Source organism: Ursus maritimus, unplaced genomic scaffold, assembly GCF_017311325.1.
Source record: "Ursus maritimus isolate PB19 unplaced genomic scaffold, ASM1731132v1 scaffold_22, whole genome shotgun sequence".
NCBI classification, from domain to species: Eukaryota; Metazoa; Chordata; class Mammalia; order Carnivora; family Ursidae; genus Ursus; species Ursus maritimus.
In genome coordinates, this window is record NW_024424675.1 from 30,887,464 (window position 1) to 30,909,098 (window position 21,635).

At 42.5% G+C, this 21,635-nt stretch overlaps 1 protein-coding gene across 2 annotated transcripts in view; it reads right to left on the bottom strand.

Moving 5' to 3' along the window:
* Positions 1-21,635, bottom strand: part of PTPRT (protein tyrosine phosphatase receptor type T) — a 1,014,747-nt gene that overhangs the window by 356,323 nt on the left and 636,789 nt on the right. For both annotated transcript variants that reach the window (XM_040638323.1, XM_040638322.1), the window contains exon 9: positions 3,094-3,203. In XM_040638323.1, the coding sequence (XP_040494257.1) occupies positions 3,094-3,203 (110 nt within the window). The remainder of the gene's footprint in view (positions 1-3,093; positions 3,204-21,635) is intronic.

Below are 21,635 nucleotides of genomic sequence, written 5' to 3' on the forward strand. Positions count from 1 at the left end.
CAGGAACGGGTTGAGCCCAGCGTGGAAGGGACTCCCCATCTCTCTGCTCAGGAGGACACAGTCTCTTATCAATTGCTGAAATTTTCTCAACAGTGGTGTGGTCTAGAGCAGTGCTTCTCCGAGTTTCATGCCCATGTGAACCACCCAGGAATCCTGCTAACATGGAGACTCTGATTTAGGAGGTCTGGTGGGGCCTGAGATGCTGTGTTTCCAACCAGTTTCCAGGTAATGCCAATGCTGCGGGTCCACGGACCACACCGAGTAAGGGGCAAGGCGTCCACACTTGAATTCAGGACCCACGAATTTGCCACCTCAGCTCTATGACCTTGGTCTCCACACTTGACCTGAGTTTCAATTTCCTTATCTTTATGTACCGTGAGAGCTAACGTCTATTGATGCTGTTTCTAAATGCCAAACACAGCATTAAACATAAATAGACGTTTATAAATCAATATGATATAAATGACGTACCCACGGTTGCACAGCACGCAAGTGGCAGAGCTAGGGTTCAGGACGAGGCTGCTGGACTTCATCGGCCAGCATTCGTACCTTCTGAGGCCCCACTAGCTTGTGACGCCCATGGTCACAGCCATGTTTATGCTCAAAATACAATGACCTCAACCCACCACCTCCTTGGCTCCCTTCACAGCAACATCCAAGAAGCTTAGCGTACTCTGGAAAGGTGACCCCCAGAGCTCACAAACAAGTCACGCAGCTACAGCCCTCCATCTCTGGCTCTCTGTAATCACAGCCCAAATAACAGCCAAAAAGCTATCTGAAGGTGTCTTGCCAGAGCTCTGCCCAGGACAGCCCATCAGAGAAATGCCAGCACCCCCTGTGGCTGGCCTTTGAAAACATGCAAGGTTTGGGGCTCACGTACAAGTGAGAAGAAGGGCGCACCGTCCCAATCTGTGCCCATCTGGGTGCCCAGAGCTCCAGAGAGTGTGCCATACAATGAGGCCTCGACTTCCAGGAGCTGCTGCTCAAACAGGGCGTGCCACTCACGCCTGGGATGGCTCCTCTGCTCTCTCCATCTAGTCCTCTCTTCTACTCCTAGAACCGCATGAGTGGGTTTCCCAGCCCAGCCCGGCACACATCCCGTTAGAGGAAGAAGCATACTGCTCCCAAGGAAGAAGTTGGTCTGTGCAGGAATAGGACTCCACCTGGCACATGACCCAGCCCAGTGGCTTCCAAGTGCAGCTAGGCACAAGGACTAGGGCCTTTTCAGGACAAAGTTGTCCTCAATTCAAGGCGAAAAGAGAGAAAATAAGGAGACTCATGAGTTATTCATAGAGCTAAATTTATTCAATTTGAAGGACTGCCTTTTATTCTTAAATTATGTCCTTTCTGTATTTTTGAAATGATGTCTTTTATGAAATGATGTTAATAAAAAATGGTAAAGAACTGCATGTTGGTCCTCCAAACCTTTTGAAATGTTACTGGCCTGTGAATTCCAAAACTCTTGAACATCTGGCATAGAGAGCCATTTACGTAATAGGACCAAGCAACTTAACTCCCTAAGTTCTGGGTCGCTTCCCTCTGCTTTACAAAGGGCAGGTTGCCACACACCATAGGTGTCTGTTTCGTGTGTGTGTATGTGCGTGTGTGTGTGTGTGTGTGCGCGCGCGTGCGCGATTCAGCATCTGCTCGACAGCTACATTTGAAATGACGGGGCTTGTTTAAGTCGCGGATCCAGTCCCTCTCTCCCCCAGTGAGGTACTACTGACCCCGTGCTGCGGGCAAGGTCGGTATGGTCCCTCCCCTCCTCTAGTGGGTTCCCCAGGAAGGAAGCTTCTCCCAACCACGTGGCCCAAGATGGAGCCTCAGACAGCTCTTCTTTAGAGAAACACGAACTGTGGTGACCTAAGGCATTTTCTGAAGGGGTTTCCTTTAGCTCTTGTACGTGACGGACGGTGTTCTCCCTTCTCGGAGAGCTCTGAGGTCCTTCTAGGTCTCTCTGAGAGCTCTTGTGCCCGTCAAACTTACCTAAATATTTCTCCCTCACCAATACTCTTTAACATTCCTCCTTTACGTGGGGATATTCTTCCCCTGCTCGCTCTCAGTACACCTCAGCTCCTCTCAGTACCTTTCTGCACAGGCCCTCACTGTCTGCAGAGCATTTCAGCCTGGGGATGCTTAGAACCTTTCCCACCTCAGGCCCTCTAGAGGAACCCAGAAGCAACCTTCACCACTCCCATTTTGCAGGGGAAGAAGCGAGCCTGGAAAGAGAAGAACTGCCCGAGGTCATGTGAGACCGTGGTGGTGTGGCCAGGATGCTGGGCTCCATCCCTGCAGCTCTGGCTTCCACACTCTTCCCTCTGCACTGCTGAGCTCTCCACTGCAGCGCGTGCCACAGTCTCCCAGGGTCTCAGAATATGCGGGGTGGGGCAAGAGTCAACCTCGACCGCGTCTCCGTACTAGAATTCAGCTCGATCCACCTTCTTGAAACTCTATTGTTTGAGTTTGTTTCGCAATGGACTTCTACAGGCTTTGTTCTAAGTTTTCAGGAAGCCAGGTTGTGTTGGCTTGATGGAGGCCTTCCTGCTGGAGGAGGTTCTGCTCCACCTCTGATACAACAAGGCCCTGCTAATGTTGGAAGGGGGCTTTCTGACACCATCACCCGAGCAGCAATAAAATATGTGGGGGCCGCAAAGCGATATTAAGGCTCAAGAATCATGCAGCCCCAGTGTAGAGAATGACACTGGGATTCTCCCGGAAGCCCGGAAACCGACAGGTGCAGGATAAGCATCACGTGAGCCCTGGGGTTTTCCGGACAAACTGAACTGTCACTACTATTTGCCAGGCCGGGTCTTCTTGGCTACTCCCTGAGTGCCGACTCCTTTCAAGAGATCAGTAATCACTTCAACGTGTGGCATGTCCAGTTTTCTTTGTCCCCAGGGCTCTCAAGCAGCTCAGCTGTATGCCCTTGTGTTTTCTTCCCACTACACTGTCAGAAACCTCTGGGTAAGTTGTGTTTCTCACTCACCTTCATGCCCTCAATGGAGCTCTGCACACAGGAGGAATTCATCAACTTCACACTGAAGTAAACTGGATAAAGCCAAGCCAAGTGATAAAGCAAAAGGGTCTTCTTACCTCGTAGAGTGTGATGACCCCATTAGTCTCATTAGGAGGTTTCCACTGGATGTAGATCTTCTCCTCAAAGGGCCCTCCTTGGATGGATTCTAGGGGAACAGCTCCTGGAACTACAGAAGGGAAAAGTTAGGAACCTGATGTCACCTTCCATCCCATTTCCCCAGCCCCGTCGACCTAGAACAGCAGTTGGCCAAGCTTTCCTATAAAGACTCAGATAATGAATACTTCAGGCTCTGTGGGCCATACGGCACCTGTTGCAATTGCTCAACTTTGTGCTTGTAGCACAAAAACAAATGGGTGTGGCTGCATTCCAATAAAACTTTATTTTAAAAAAAAGGCATTAGGCTGGTGTTGACCATGGGCCACAGTTTACTAACACCTCTTCTGGAGAGCCAATGGCCTTTTATCTTGCAGACTGAGCAAGTCTGACCTTGAACTAAACTGGCCAACATACGGAGGACATCATTAGACCCCAGCACTCCCAGCGGGTGGGATTCTAGAATCACACTCCTGCCTTAGAATTTGTAAGTGAGGAATGCAAAGTGAGCCCCACTATCACTTTCCTGACCCTGCCAAGTTGTCTCCAACTATGGTTGTGGGGGGGGGGGGGGCTCCAACTATTCCTCAGTTTCCTAAATCCTGAATCCAACAGGATCTACGTGTCTTGAAACCTCAATCCACTTACAAGAAGTCTGTCTCATTCCAACAAGGCAGCTAGTTTGTCTCGCTGCTGAAGTCTCCAATGCCTGGCACATGGTAGATGCTTAATAACCATTTGCTGGTTGGTCGAGTAGGTGAATAAATGACCCATGCCAGCATTTTGCCCTAATGAGTAAAACCTTTCCTAGTCTGCTTCTGTACCCAGGTCAGTTTTCCTGCCATCCTCCTGCTGGATTCCAGCATCATTATGACAGTCTGGAAGATGCTGAACCATAAAATAAATGGTTCTCCAAACTTCCAGTTACAACCCCCTAGGGAATCATGAATTCATGTAAATCATTACCGGATCTATTTATATTTTGGCATTATAAAAGCAGGTACTTTCACTAAGCACTTACTCTTTGATCAGAATTTTACATACATTATTTCATTTAAGCCACAAAACAGCTCTGCCCAGTATGTATTATCTCCTTTGTGCTGATAAGGGAACTGAGGCTAAGAGAATTAAATAACTTGCTCAAGGTCATCCGGCTCTTAAGTTGTAAAGAGGGAACTGAACACCTGTCTGTGAGCTTCAAAGCATATACTCTTAATCATCACGCTATGCCTCTCTCAATATAGCCTTGGCCATATGTTGCAATCAGTTCCCTATTGTTAAATTAAAATATATTTAGTTTTTCTCATTATGGACGTGATACACAGAATATGTTGAATATTAAGAATACACAGAAAGGGTAAAAAAAGAAAAGAACAAAATCACTCATAATCCCCATAACTAGAGATATTTTCCCAGTATTTTTATGCCTATGCATATACATATTTTTAAAAATTAAACTCCTACGGCACATATTGTATTGTGACCTTCTTTTATCACTGAATGAAACACAGATTTTCAAAAAATCTTTAAATGTTCTTTGGGGCCATGCATTTTAATGCCCCATTATAGTCACCATTATTACTGGGCATTAAAATTGGTTTGAATTTTTTATGATTATAAGTAACACTGCAATGAGAATTCTTATAAGTATTTTCATGAAACTCTGCTGATATCCCTAAGATAAATTCTTGGAAATTAATTTATTGGGTCAAAGTAGATGAACAATTTTATTTTTAAGGCTTTTGACACGCACTGTCAGATTGCCTTCCACAGAGTTTGTAGCATTCTGGGTTCCCCAGAAGAAGAACATGACTATTCCCGATCCTTGCCAACACTGACTATTTAAAAAATTAAGTGTACACGTGTGTGTATCCTTTTTAGAAAACTGGAGATGCAGTTTTTTTTTTCAGTTTAATTGGCCATTTGCATTGATTCTTTTATGAACATGCTCTTTATACCCTGTTCTCATTTTCTTCTATGGCTCTTCATTTTTGTCCATCGTTGTCTTATGGGTTTGTAATTATAATCTGCTTTTAAAGACATAAGCTTTTTTTTTTTTTTTTGCATAGGTTACAAATATTTTTTGTCATTTTTTCACTTGCTTCTTGAATCTTTTAGGTATCTAGAAGCTTCTAAGTTGTCAGATCTCTAATTGCTTTCCCTTATCTATTCATCCTTGCCATAAATATCAGGACTTTGAGCACAAAGTATTGGGAGAATTATAACAAGCAGAGAAAATCTAGTCTGGTAAATCAGGATACTAAGTGGAAGATAAAAGACGATAGATTAGTAAAAGTGCCTAGGGCAAAAGTGCAGAGGGGAGGTACTGGAATGTGGTTGGTTGCTATGTGAGGACAACAATGGAAGAAGCAAGGCCATCCTGAGAAGAAAGGATGGTCACTCATCAATGGGGAGATGGTGGTACAGAAGAGAAGCAGACGGTACAGGCGATTTACAGCTGCTAAGCGAACGTGATTTGGTGGTGATGGGTAAGGGTGAAACAGGGAAGCGATGTGTCAAGGAAGACCCCCCAGCTTGTCTCTTTTAGACACGTGGAGTGGGTCAGAGTACTGTTCATGAAAGGGAGCCTTACAGGAGGGCTAGTTTTGGAAAGGAAGCTGGTGGGTTTTGTGATGCTTCGTCTGAGGTGTGTGTAGAACACCCACATGGCAACACTGAGTAGCAGCTGGAGAGACGAGATAGGGTGACTGCTTAGAGGGGAGCCAACAAAGTCAAGAGGAACCACAATCTTGACAATCAGAAGGAAACAGAAACTGAGAAGCCATGTTCAGAGAGGAACCTCTGAACCAGGAATGGAGGCTGTCATGGAAGCAGTCAAAGGAGAATCTAGAAGGGACTGGTTCATAGTGACAGATGTGACTGGATAGTCACAGAACTGAATATACTGTCTTCAAGGTTACCTGGGAACAACATGAGAGTAATTGAGGGGGAAAGGTGGCCTCACAGCCCTCCTGCTGTGGGCGGAGGAGAGAGCCAAAGGTGAGGGACTGTGCCCACATAAGTCAGCGATTTGGGCTGTAAGGGGCAGGGATGCAGGAAGAGCAAGGATAGACTACGGACCACAGCAGTGCACCCCCGCCTCCTGCCCACCAAAGGCAGGAGAGGTTATGGCAGGATTGCAGGCAACCAGGAAAAACCCAAAACTGAAGTAAGAGGTAGAAGAGTGGAAAAGACACAGGAAATGACTGGAGTGGTCCTGTCCTGAAAAGACAGGAATGGCGGTGGGTAGAGAGAAAGCACCTTTCCTCTTGTGAGAGAAGACAAGAAGATGTGCTGCTGCTTTGGAGCGGAAAGTTGAGGTGTCCTTGGGGCTCCATCTTCTTGAGAAGCCAGGGTGAAACCATCTACCAACGGTCAGGAATTTCGAGAAGCTTTAAGAGGTGCAAAGTGAGCTGAATGAAGAAATGCAGATGCCAGTCTTCACAAGGGTCTATCCAGGGGAGGCTGTGCGTGAGAGCATCAAGCTGCTGGCACTCAGGGAACCTGTTTTCCTCCTCCAATTCCAGTTGGGAGCAAATTCTCTTTCTCGCCCCAGATCAGAAGAATAGTCATCTGTATGCTCTTCGACGTGATCTACCCCCACCTTCCTTTTAAACCAAACTCATGAATCCGTCTGATATGTATTTTATACGTTGCACAAAGTAGAAATCTAACTATAGTTCTTTACAGTTTTCTTAGGACAATTAATTGACCAGTCAGAACTTTCCCCAGTGATTTAAAATGCCATTTTGCTAGCATGTTCGATTATTTTATATGCTGACATGTGCTGTGTGGCTCCCTGTTCTATTTCAGCGAGCCCCAGCCTCTTATTCTGACAGTATCTCATCTCTCTGCTGTGTTCATAGAATACGTTTGAATAGTTGACAGAAAAAGTTCTTTTCTTTTATTATTCTTCTTTTGCAAAGTTTCCTGGGCTCTCACTACCCATGTATTTTTCCAGAAGAACTTCAGAAAAATTTTACAAACTTCAAAAATGTTCCGTCAGAACTTTTATTCTAGTTGTATTCTTCACTTCTCTGAGGGGCAAATGACACCTTTTTATAATGGGTCCTCCCACCAATCATGCCATATAAATCTTCACTTATTGACAGATGTCACTTAAAAATGTCCGTCACTTAAAAAGTTTTTAAAATTTCTTACAAATTGCATTCCTAGGACTTTACTGCTTTTGTTCATATGACTTTTGACTCTATTAAAAAGCTTCTTTTGTGAAATCTAGAAGACAAAAGTACATCTAATAAATCTATAGTTTATAAAATAACTATGAAGGAAACACACATGTACCCACTATCCCCTCTAAGAAATAAAACATCACTGTATCACTGAAGCACCCTGTGTGCCCCATACTGCTGACTTCTCTCTCCCCCTTTCAAAAACAAAAGACAATCATGTAACCAACCTGAATTTTATGTTAATCAGACTCATTATTTTTATTTGGAGTTCTAAATATATACATGTATCCCAAGATAAGATATCATTTCATTTCCTCTGGTCTTCTTTATATGTACAGGAAACAGAATATTTGTATTATATGATTTGCATTTGTCACTCAACATTGTTTGAGATTCATCCGTGTTGATGCATGTAGTTTTATTTCATTCATTTTATGAATACAGTCTTATTTTGTCATTCAGTAGATGGTGAGACGTACTGTAGATGGAGGACAGAGCTCCTTCTCAGAAGAGCTATCTTAGAACACAGCTCCAATGAATATTGTTGGACATTCAGTTGACTATTTATAAGATTTCATTCAGGTGTACCTGGGGATAGGATAGGTAGACTAAGGGTATAAATGTCTTCAGCTTTACTGAGTAAAGTCAAATTGTTTTCTAAAGTGGTGGTAACAATTTATACTCCCTCCAGCAATATTCTGAAAGGTCCTACTTCTCTAAATCCTTACAAACACTTAGTATTGTCAGATTTTAAAATTCTAGACCATTTAGTAAGCATAAACTAACACTTCATTGAGGTTTTATTTGCTTTTAGCCGTTTACTAAAGAGGCTAAGCATCTTTAATGTTTATTGAATATTACTGTCCTTTTCTTATTGATTTGTAGATGTTCTTTGTATATTCTTCTTACTGATCCTTTTATTGGCTATGTGTGCTATAAAAATCTTCTCTCAGTTTGTGTGTTTTCTCTTTCTCTTTATGCTACCTTCAGATAAAGATAAGTTCTTAATTTTAATGTAGTCAAATTTATCAGATTTTTTCTAGAGAAGGAGAAAGACTTAGTAACTTGATTGTAGTAATCATTTCACAATGTATATGTATGTTAAATCATGTTGTTGTACATTTTAAATATATACAATTTTATTTATCAAGTATACCTCAATAAATCTGGGAAAAAACCCAACAGACTTAGTAGCAAATGCTGTGGGAGCCCTGCCCATACACTAATGCTTACTGCAAAACACCTGTTACTCTACCTGAAGGCTGTGAAAGCAAATTTGGTCTCCGCACAGGGCAAGCAAGAGTCTCAGAGAGTTAACACCCCTAAAACATCCTTCAAGCAATGAAAGAAAGGAAGTTAATGGATGAATATCCTAGTCTCCCCACTGCTTGGTTGGGTTAACTCTGAGACATATTCTATTAATACTTTTCAAACTATCTCCAATAAAAGTGACTATCATTGTTGTTGAGATGGTTGTTGTTTTCAATCAGTTGTGGACCATTATTATCATAAAATACAAAACCAAAAAATAGGAAAGTAAAATTAAAAAGTAAAGGCGAAATTTAAAAACATAAAAAAATGCAAACTCCTCCTTTCAAAATACTGAATCTCTATTTCTATAATTATCTTGTCATGGACCAGGAAGAGTTCATAAGTCAATGCTGTTCCCTGGATCACACTTTGAGTGGCACGATTTTACAACCCAGTTATTCACAAGGTAATTTTCTTGATAACACACCAATACTGGCTTCCTTCCCTTCCCTTCCACTCTTCAGTATGAGTGTGTCCCAGACCACTTTCTAAATCAACTACTTGCATTTGAATCATTATCCCAAGGTCAGATAAACCCAAGCAAAAATAATAAACTCTAACAAAAGAATCTTATTTAAGAAATATTTTCTCTTAGGTCATAGGAATATTTTCTTAAATTATATTCAAATAATTTTAAAGTTATGACTTTCATAAAATGTCTTCAACTCATTTGTAATTGTGTTTCCATGTACGGTGTGAGGCAGGGATCCAATTCTAATTCTTCTCCCTATTCCACCACCACTTAACGAAAAAGAAATATTTATTTACTCCACTGATCTCCATCATACCTTTGCCTCCCATCACATTTCCATATACACACATGGGTCTACTTCTATGTTCTGTTTTCTTCACTTTTTCTATTAGACTCTTCCTCCCTTTCAATACCACATCTTCCTAAGTAACAAAGATTTGTGAGTCTTGATATCTGGTAGAGCAAGATCTGCAGATTTGTACTTTGTGTTCAGGACTATCTCAGCTATTCCTGCCTTTTCTCTGGCATAAACATTTTAGGATGACCTTGTACATTTTTGAAAAATGTCTTGTTTCTAAATTGGAATTGCATGAACTAAAGATCAAATGGGAATGATTTATGTCCTTCTATATCATGTCTTGATAATATTGAGTTTTCCCACCCATAAACATGCTTATCTCTCATTTAGGTCTTTTTAAATCTCTTTCAATTCTTTCTACACTTACATATACTAAACATCTTGAAATCTTATGTTAGGTTCATTCCTAAATACCCTATATTTTTATTGCTATTGTAAATAGTATCTTTAAAAACATACCACTTACTTATTGCTATTGTAAATAGTATCTTTAAAAACATACCACAAATGCAATTGGCTTTTAAATGCCAACTTTTGTCAAATATGTCACATTCTCTTAATTCTAATAATTTGTGTACAAATTTCTTTGGGTTATCTATGTAAATAGTCATAGCATTGCAGTTGATAATAGTTTCGTTCTCTTCCAATCTTTTAACTCTATTTAATTTTCCTGTGTTCAACCAGAGCCATCAATATGATATTTAGCAGAGATAATGGTAAGTATCTGTGTGCTTTCCAATGTTAAAAAAATGATTTTATTATTTCATTCTCAACTATGGCGTTTGTAGATTTCTTAGTTCCCTTTTATCAGGATAAGAAGACCCTTTTTATTCTTGGTATATAAGGATATTCTCTTTTTAAATCATGCTGAGCTTTAACTGATGCTTTTCTGTGTCTATTATAATAATGATACATTTTTGTCCCTCTCTTAATGTAGGGAATTACATTAATGGATCTACTAATGTTGAACCAATATTGATTTCCTAAAATAAACTAATATTTTCCTAGTTGTATACAGCAATGGATTGTCTGCTAATATTTTTTGGGGGTATATGCATTTAATTTTTCTTTTTCTGATAATAAGCTTGTCCGATTTTGACATCAAGGTTACACAAGTGTCATAAAATGAAGAGTTAAATATTACTTCTTTTTTTGCTCTGTGAAAGTGTATATGTAAGATCGGAGACAGCACTGCCTTGAGTGTCTGTACTTTAAGACCATTCGGAACTGGTGTTTTCTTTGCTGAGAAGTTTATTAAACTACTGATTCTATTTCTCCATTTGCTGTGAAATTACATAAGTTTTGTGTGTGTGTGCTGAGTCAAGTTTTAAAGTTTATATTTTCCCAATAATTTTTCATATTCCACATGTGGTAAAATTTATCGGTATAAAAGGGTATTCAGTATCCTTATTTTATCCTTTTGTGAAATAAGCACAAGTGTATAAAACAAATATACATCTCATTAACTTATGAATAATCAATTTTATGCCCTCAAAAGGTAACCTTAACTTCATAATAATAATGAATCTTGCTTTTCATTATAATTTTATTTCCTAAACATACATCCCTAAGCACTATAGGGTTTATTATTAAATACAAATCATAATACAGTAAATAGTGCTAAACTCTTTTTATAAAGATCAGTCTGGGAGAACTAACCTCTTTACATTATTGACTTCCATTCCATGTACACATTTTATCCCAGCATTTATTTATATATTCTGGTGAGAATGTGGATTAGTGTTTTATTCCGTTTTAAAATCTTGCTTCTTGCTATAATGCTCAGGGGACATTTGCTTTGCATTATCAGATTAGTCCCCTTTAATAAGAATGAAAGGATGTTTTCATCTGTCCAATAATCCTTCCTTATGCAGCCTTACGAAAGGTGAAACGAGATAGTTTAGTTTGGTAGGTCGAGATGTGTGCTGCTAGTGATTATAGGAGTCCCTGTTTCAAACATTTCTAACCCAGAGGGAAAGGATAGAATTTAGATACACCCATCTATTACTTGGCCAGATAAGAGGTCTACATGATTGAGGATGGGATAGGGAAGGTTTGAGAAGGAAAATAGCCAGGCGGCAGGAAGCTTCTTGTCAGAGAGAGAACTGTTTGATATCTTTAAGGGCAGCCTTAAGTCACCCAAAACACAGCCTCTATCTTTAACTGGAGCATCTCTTCCCCAAACCAGCCTCTCATTAAATCCCTCTCTTTTCCTTATTTACCATATGCAGGCTTAGAGAGAGAGCTCTCATTCTCTGCACTGTGGACTGACATATAAAGATGCCATCCCCTGCTCTCCAGACCCTCACTCTGTCCACCAGCTCCATAAGCTCACCCTTGCCTTGAACCCTGGTCAGTCAGAGTTTGAGGTTATTAATGCAGTTGGACTTTGAAGCCTTTCCTCTTGGGGCCCCGGGGTGAGGAAGTGGTTTCTTTCAATGAAGTTACAGCTCAGTCATCTTTTCCCCATGTAGGTCCCCCTTTCTCAACACCGCATTGCATTCCTTTCTTCTGGCCTGGGGATGGCAGCCTCTTCTAGTTCCCAGGGCAGGTTTAAAGGTGTTCTTTGGGAAGATGTTTAAGAATCAGACCACCACCTTGAATGGCAACTCTCACTTCCATCCTGTAAACCCAAAAGTCAGCACTGCACGATGACAAAGACCATAGACTGAGCCAGACTGCCTGGGTTTGCGTCCTGTTTTATTCTTGCCATCGCTTGCCATATAACCTGGAGCAAGTTGCTTAACCTCTTTGTGCCCCAGTTTCCTTCAAAATGAGGATAAAATAGTCCCTACTTCATAGGTGTTGTGTAGATAGATATTGAATCATCAATATATCAGCACAAGTAAAGTGCTGAGCAAAGTGCCTGGCACAAAGGTAGTGTTACTCTGTGTTTGCTCCTCCCCCTGGTCCCATCACATTCTCTGAGAACTGCTCTAGTGTAGCCTGGAGATCACCAATTTGCTTTTCTGCAGAATCAGGATTATTCATATTTTCCTTGGTGTTCTTGCCTCTACTCTTTCTGAATGGTGTTATACTGCTCATCATAAAAGCCATATCCTTCCCATAACTTACTTAGTAGATTAAATAACTTTCTACAAGCATCTTCTGATTTCTATGGTAAATAATTTTAAAATCTATTTTGTCTCTGAGGACTCGAGATTCATTCATTCAATAACTTATTTACTGCGTGCCTATTCTCTACCTGGCACTCTTCTGGGTGCTTGAAAATACGCAGTAAACAAACAGAAAAAAAAAGTGGTCTCCTCCGTGTGCATTCCAGTGAGAGAAGACAGATACTAAAATGTATAGTGAAATACATAGTACATCCAATGATAAATGCTAATGAGAGACGTGAAGCAGAGAAGAGAGACAGTGTGGTGCCTGAGGCTTCTAGTTGTTCACAGAAAGATCGAGGAAGATCTCCCTGAAAAGTGACATTGACTTGAAACAGGTGAAGGAACCACCCTGTTTATTTGGGGGAAGATCATTCCAGCCAGCAGAAATGGCCCTCACAAAGGTGCTGAGGGAGGAACACAGCTGGCATATCTGAGAAGAACAACAATTAGATCTCTGTAGTAAGGCAGAGGCAGAAGGAGATGAGGCCAGAGAGGCAGCCAGAAGTAGTTGTGGCCACGTGGGGCCCCAAAAGCCACTGTAAGGACTAGGGCTTTTCATTACAGTGACATGAGAAACCGTTGGAAGGTTCTGAGCAGAGGGCTAATGATATGATTTGCCGCATGGGTTCACAAGATCATCCTCGCTGCTGTGCTGAGAAAAGAGTGTAGGGGCCAGAGCTGAAGCTGAATGATCATTTAAGAGAGTACTGTAATAATCCAGGTGGGACATCACAGTGGCCTGGACCAGAGAGCGAGGAGTAAAGGCTGTAAGCAATGGTCGAGGTCATGCTATTGACTGAAGGATAAGCCAAGAGAACGTGCTGATGGATGGGATGTGGGAAATACGCAGAGCTGCTGCTTTGCCCAAAGCAAAGGGGTGCCAACCACAGAGAATCCATGTTGAAAAGTATTTAGGGCCTTGGGTGTGATAAAAGTGAGCGATCAAGGTTTTTGACTCAAGCTACTAATAAAAGGCAGTTGGGATTAACAGAGATGGAGAAGACTGTGGGAAGAGAGTTTGGTGGTGGCTGAGGGGTGATCGGGAGGTCAGCTCTGGACATGTTTAATTCCAGAGACTGATTAGCAATCCAGCTGGCCAGACTGAAGAGGCAGGTGGATAAATGACTCTGGAGGGCAGGGGAGAGGTCCAGCCCTGGACACCAATGGGGGAAACCATTAGTATATTGCTGGATTGTAAAGCCAAGATATTAGAGGAAATAATTAGGGGAATCAGTGTGGATCGAGGGTCAGAAAACTACGGCTACAGCCAAATGCAACCAGCTGCTTGTTTTAAATAAAATTTTATTGGAACCCTGGCACACACATTCATTTCTAGAGTCAGAGTGAGATATTTGAGATGGAGTTTACAGAGGTATTACAGGTTATTCTAAAATGGCTCCTTGCCCATGACTAACAGATATTTTGCAAAGATCCTTGCTTTGGTTTCTTTTTACATTCTGTTGATTAAAATCTGCGTTCCATGTCTGATACTGGCCGCACTGCTGAGTGTGTCCTCTTGGCAGAGAGTAAGTTGAGGGCTTTACATACAGACTTTCGTGTAGAACACTCTAAAGGGGTTGGTGATATTATCACCCCATTTCACTGACAGGGACACTGCAGTGCCAGGTATTCGAGTAACAAAGGCTGCATAACAATGTCGTGGATGGAGCCTGAATAGAGCCCACATCCTTCGTACTCCAAAGTATTTTCTGAATTGGCCCTTTTGTCCATATTCTAGTAGATGCGGGTTCAGAATGGCTGAAAAACACTATCACCACCTGTGTGTGGCAAAGCCAGGTTCTCTCTGCTGCGGACCAAGGCTCTTTTGGCCACACCACACTACTGCTCTCCAGGTCAAGATGTCCTTCCAACGGAGCAGACTTACTTTCTTTTGATTCAACTGGGTCCTTCCCACCCCTCTCTCTCTTATCATGAAAAGATTTCTTGGAGAAAGATTCCGCTTTCTTCTTATCTTCTCATTCTGTGTTACTTTAGTCTTTTTTTTTCTTTATACTTCTTTAATGAGTCCACATATTCCCTCCCCACAATTTCATTTCTTCTTGTATCTAACAGCACAGAACTTTCCATCCTTCTGACAGAGTTCTACAACAAAGGTTAATTACTTTATAATTTCATTCCCTTAAAAAAAAAAAAAGCGCACTAAAATTGCTAATTTTAACTGTGCTTCTTGTCAGTAGGTTCATGTAAATTCACTGTAATTAAACCAGATGTTTTCTTGTGCCTAAAAGTCAGGTGGTAATTTAAGGGAAATTTTCATTTCAACATAAAGGGGGACAGAGTGTAATCAAGGGAAGGTTTCTCCTTTCCTGTTTTCCTTTCTTCTTCCCATTTTCATATCTGGAAAGTGGGGCTGGTAGTGGTGAACCCTGCGGGCAGTCATGGGAGAGCAGGAAGCTCGTGCAGAAAGAGCAGAGCTCTGCGGAGTCAACAGAGGTTCCCATCTTGTTTCTCTTGTCTAGGTCTTTTTTTTTTTCTTTTTTTTTTTTTTTGGCCTCTCCATTCCAGGGGCCATATTTGTTGGCTGGTTGGTTCATTATAAACAGACTCAGAACTAACTTAAGAACAGTCAAAATAATTTGAAAATGGTTTGAAGGTCACCAGAATCTATAAGTGTGTCTGATGGAGACATGACAGACGTCCCAGTCTTGTGGAAGGAAAGATTTTTTTTCTGGATAAATTTTTACATTTTAAGATGTCATACATATATCTTTTTTTTTTTTTTTTTTTTAAGAGAGAGTGCATGCAAGGAGTGCGGCAGGGGGAAGGGGAAAGAGAGAATCTTAAGCAGGGGCTGGATCTCACAGCCCTGAGATCGTGACCTGAGCCAAAATCAGGAGTCAGATGCTTAACCGACTGGGCCACCCAGGCGCCCCACGAATATATCTTTTTAATGGAACTCTGCAGTTGTGCATCAGTAAATGTTTCACAACCAACTTCCCAGGAAAAACAAAACACCAACATGTTTGCCGGTATCCACGGTGTAAAGTCGCCAACGTGACAATTTTGAGCAATGAATATGGAATCACATAACTAAGAGGTGAGAAAAGAGGCTAAGGAGCAGCTCTAGCAAGTCAGTATGAGTTGGATCTGAGTACAGAGAGCATACGTCACACCTATCCTCCCCTTCTTAAACAGTGCATATAAGCAGGCCCTGGGATATGGGGAAGAGGCATGGACTTTGATATGAGACATTCGCTCACCAAATAGTTAATAAGCACCTACTATGTGCTTGCCAGACAATAAACGTGTGTGTGTCTATGGACTTATGTACACACACATGCACACACAGCATTTCAGATGATGATGAATGCCATAGAAAAAATAAAGCACAGACGGTGGGGGAGGTCTGGTACGTTGTAGGATTATCTAATAGATGGTCAGGGGAAAGAAATCATGGGTGAGATTTCAGGATCGATTTACTGGCTCTGCCACTTGTTGCTTGACAGCCTGGGACAGGTTCCTTGAACTCTCTGAGCCTCAGAGTTCTCTAAGCCATATTAAAAAGCACCAACACTGCAGGATTTGGTGACTCACTGCAGGAATGAAGGATATCAGCACAAGGCCTAGGTCAACACAGGCATTCACAAACCACAACTGCATTTCTCCTCACCTTGTGTCATATCTCAAGGTCATCTTCGTAAACCTCAAAAACGTACTGAGCTCTAGTTAAATGATGTTTTCAGGACCTGCTAAGGTAAGTATAGCTTATTACCCTTCCACTAAATGACTCCGGATGGTTGCCTTGTTATTTACTGCCTTTTATACTTTTCTTCTCAGTTCCCTCTTTTCTAGATCTCATGTGTTGTGTCTTGTTACTATACATGCACCTGTCTCTAGCAACGTGCAGCATCCTTCTAGCTTCCTATCACCTGAGGAACCAGATACTGAGGCTTCTAGAAATGCACACAAAATACAGGCACTCATTCCTGAGACACGTCAGTCTTTCCTACAGTGCAAGTCCATTTACCATATTAAGTAATATACGTATTATATGTCATTAATCATATCACATATCAATTGTATTACTATATTTCGCACATATTAATTATAATCAATTATATTTTATATACCTATTATAAATTCTAGGGGAGCCTCAAACTCCTTACTGTAAAATAGGAAAAATAATATTGTTTGCTTTCTCATATTTGGTGTTAAGATGAAGGAATCTACATTGCTGGTGAAAATGTAAAATGATACAACTTCTGAGGAGGAGCGTCTGTCGACATCTAACAAAACTGCGTGTTTGTTTCTCTTTTGACCCCAGCAATCCCACTTGTAGGAATTTACCATGAAAATACAACTGCACAAATACCAAACCGCGTAAGCACGAGGCTATTGGCTCCAGTATTAGTTGTCATAGCACGTAATGGGAACCACCAAAGTGTCCACTGCCCCCTGCCTGAATAAAGCATAGCATATGCACATAACGAGTCTCATGCAGCTATCAGAATGATACAAACCATCCACACCCATATGCAGTGGTTTCCGGAGTATAGTAAGTGAACAGAGACATGTGGTGCTATCCTTTATATAAAAATAAGAGAAAGAGAAATGATTTTTACCGTTTTTTGCAAAATCGACTATGGGAAAAATCATCTCTGAAATGAATAAAAATGGTGACCTTCCGCGTGTGGACAGGAACAGTGTGAGAGACGGAGATAGTGGTACTACCTCTGAGTGTTTTGTTTTGTTTTTTTTATAGTTTTGACTTTTTTTTTTTTTTAAGGTTTTATTTATTTATTCGACAGAGAGAGAGACAGCCAGCGAGAGACGGAACACAAGCAGGGGGAGTGGGAGAGAAAGAAGCAGGCTCATAGTGGAAGAGCCTGATGTGGGGCTCGATCCCAGAACGCCAGGATCACGCCCTGAGCCGAAGGCAGACGCTTAACCACTGTGCCACCGAGGCGCCCCTATAGTTTTGACTTTTGAACCATGCAACTGTTTTGATTTTAAAAACAATAAAATTAAAAGGAGGGGGGAGGTAAACCTTAAAATGGAAACAAACGAATCTAACTGGGCATCAAATGGATAATAAAACCTCACAGATCAGAGACTAAGCCTTTGAACATGGTATTTTGGTTGCTTCAGGAGAGAAAAACGAAAGAAAATCTTTAACCTAACATACTAGCTTTCCTGTTTTGGGGGGATTGCTACTGTAATTCTGAAACTCTTTTATTATGCATTGTAGGATGGAGCAAATGAAGAAATGTGTGGATGGTGAGAACCAGGGTTCTCACAGTGAGAGGAAGGAGATCTATGTATGGAATGAGGCTAAGAGGTGATTTGAATCAGTGCAACCTTGTGATTTAAAACAGATAAATTATATCCCTCTGTTCTACCTCCTTGAACAGTCTAGAGGCGGTAACACCCCATCGATCAAGCTAAGATGTATATCTTAATGCCAAAATACCACTTCCCACTGAAAGCAACCAGAAATCCTTAGACAAGTGGTTGACTTCAGGACTGGAGCAGAGATGTTACAAGGGTGGTCTAGAATAATTTGTTATGGCAGAAGCAAGGAAGACTAATGAGAACATGTCAAAAGAACCTAGGAGCCAAGCCACTAGCCACAGATGAGACAATGTGAGCATCGAAGAGAATTATAAATAGCACTGGATTTTAATACAAGGAGTCAAAAACAAATGATCCATGAGTCAACGGGAATACTAACAACGGGGAAGGGGATGGGGAGAGAAAACCCTTCTGTAAAGAAGAATACTAATTAATACATGTAGAGGGGATGACAGATTTAAAATTCACCCTTTTAGGTGCCTGGGTGGCCCAGTTGGTTAAGCGTCTGCCTTTGGCTCAGGTCATGATCTTGGGGTCCCGGGATCGAGCCCCGCATCGGGCTCCTTGCTCAGCAGGGAGCCTGCTTCTCCCTCTCCTCCCCACTCATGCTCTCTGTCACTACCTCTGTCTCTCTCTCTCCTCAAATAAATAAACAAAACCTTTTTAAAAATAAAATAAAATTCATCCTTTTATAAATACCAGTGTAGTAACCGATTCAGGTGAGGATTATTAAGGAGGCTAAGACCACTGGGTGAAAAGTTCGTGGGGGAATCGGGGACTCACCAGACCTCTGAGCCCCACTGCACAGAGAAGCTGATCTACAAAGGGGAAAGGACCGTGTTTCCAGCAGAGGGACTCAAATCTAAGTGACCAAAGGCAGCATGTCAGGGGCTCCCTGACAGTATGTAACCCTAGACACGATACAGTGAAAACACACATCACCAACCCATGTGGCGGTTTTGCCAAAACAGTCTCTTTTTCCGGTTTTGTCGCATAAAATCATGCTTACAGTGACTGGAAATGTGAATGTGGATTGTCTACTTGACTATTTTTCAACCAATGCTAAGCTTCTTAGATGTTCTATACTATCATAGCTGTAACATATGCTCTCACGGAGTTGAGAGATCAGATGTTGGGACTTCTGCCATTTACTTTTAAATATTTAAAAATATTTTATGTATCTTTATATGTGATAGCTCCATTTCAGACATATCATATATATATGATATATATACGATATATATATGACATATATATTTATATATGACATATATATTTATATTTATATATATATTATATAAATTAATATATATTATATATATATGTTTGGCACTGAAATTGCCAAATCTATAAATTCCCCAGAAGACAATTTTGGAGCCGAGACAAAAGCAGCATGAATCCAGGCAGCTCAATCCGAGAAGCTGCTCTGTGGTTTCCTGAGAGGGGATCCACTAGAGCCACGATCCCACCTCAGCCTGTCCTTGCGGTGAATGAGCTCCCCACAAACAGAAATGGTGCCTCTTCCCTCCTTAGGAGGAATGGAACCTGATCCCAGCAGAGAGAGGGGCCCGTGCTCCCCAGCAGTCTTCCCTCAGCACAGCAGGGCCCGAGCTGGGAGCCTGGGACCGCTGTCTTGGGTGTTGCTGTTTTTAATATGATAATGTCCACACGTCTCTGCAGAGTAGGAATTGATGTTTTATTAATGGTGCTTAATTAAAGTTTAATTTCAAAGCATTGCTGCTCTCGAGTTATTTTGATAAGGGCTTTGTGATTTTTCCTCCCCGCTCTGGTGACAAGAAGGAGAAAGGGAGAGGTTGAGGCATGGCTTAAAGACGGGACTTGGGATTTGCTGTTGCACACGTAGGTAATCCTGGAAAAGCAGCGTGAGCGAGGTATGCAGAGCATCCTGGAGGAAACACGCAGAGATGCTCCCGGACCAAACCCTAGCATTGACGTGGACTCCGGAGTTTCCATGCTGAGTTTCAACAGTGGCGGCTCCTCACTGTCTAATAACCTCTTGCCACTGAGCCACCCTTCCTGCCCTGGCTCTGCTTCTCCGATCAGGCACTGACCGTGTCACCACGCCTTGAGAGTCTAGGGCATATTTTCTCTAACCTGTTGGCGTGCGTGTCTAGAGCTCCGGAGAGGTGTCCTAGGGCAGGCTGCAGCCTTCTGCTTTGCTTGCGCTCTAGGGTCCTTTGTCAAGACATCTTTTTCTTCTGCGATTTAATCCAAATGTGGCAGCCACAGTCATTGAAAACCTACAGCCTGCTGGACATCATTCCAATTTTTTTTTTTTTTTTAAGATTTTAGTTCTAAGTAATCTCTACACCTAACGTGGGGCTCGAAGTTATAACCCCGAGATCAAGTCACACGCTCTACCGACTGAGCCAGCCAGGTGCCTGCATTCCAATTTCTTTATATACCATTCCTTTCACAGTGAGCATAACAACCTATCAGGTGGCCACTATCTGTATCTGCATTTCGGAGGCAAGGAAACTGAGGCACAGAGGGGGTCAGCAGCCTGTCCCAGGTGTGCGGCTCCAGAGCACACCCCCCCTGTGTAGCAGCACATCCTTGTACCTGCCGGAGGAGGCCTTGTGCATCTCTGAAACAGCAGAGCCATTCAGGGAAAGGGCCGGCAGCTTCACCTGCAGCCAAACCCAGGGCCACAGCTCCTGGGCTGTGGAAGGAAGCCTGGATCAGATGCCCACCCCTCTGCTGGCGGTCAGATGAGAACAGGTTCCCAGGAAGCAAGGCCCTCAGGTGGCCTGATGAGGCTAATCCAGGGAAGAACTGTGCCCCCAGAGGACAGAGGTTCACTGCAAGGCAGGAAGGTGGGGGCCAAGGCGACAGAGGCAGGGTCTCCACTGCGATTACTATCTAGAGAAGCAGAGTCTGCAGGGACAATGTCCTGCAGAGTCAGTGTGACGATGAATTTAAAGGGTGGTCACGAAGGGTCTGCCACGTAGGTGAGTTGTGTAGAAGTTCCAGTTGTAAGATGGGATTTGGGGAAAGGAGAACTGGGGGACAAGATGAGCAGAGGCTGGCAACTTTTCTCTTTCTCCATAGGGAACGGTGCAGCTGAGGATGTGGGTCTGGACCCCGGGGGGGGCCATCACTCAGGGTCCTTGAACTTGCTTATGTGAAACAAGAGTGCTAGGTGGGATTGCCATGGAAGAGGCTCTGCCTGGAGGTTCTAAGGCCCGTCTGGGTCACGTGGAGCTATGTGCCTCACGTGGCTGACACTGACAGTGCTCTGCCCATTTCTTCCCATCTCTTTATACCATCTTCGTGCCCCTCCACCTTTTGCCTGCATGTGCAGACAACTAACACTTCCTAAGAATTTCCTTCCCAATCCTCCCCCTGCATCCCAGCCCTAATCATGCTGGCAGCTCCTTCCTTGATCGGGAACAAGAGTGATGCATGACCTGCCCTGCAGAGTTCTCCTGCGGACCAGGTGGCAGCCCCCTTTGCTGGACATGGCCTGAAGAGGAAGCACCTTAGCCTCCTCTCCTTCCTTGTCCTGCCCCCACCTCCCTTCCCAGAGTCCCTGGGGAAAACTTCTTTAATCTATCACCTGCACCCAAATCCATACCTCATGGTCTGATTCCAAAGAAATAACTAAAGATGCCCCCACAAAGCCAAAGACAGCATGGCTGGAAGGAAAACTGAAATACAGCCATTGAAAAGTGTTTTCTAGGTAAGTCCTAGAACCAGCAAGTCCTGTCGTCCCATA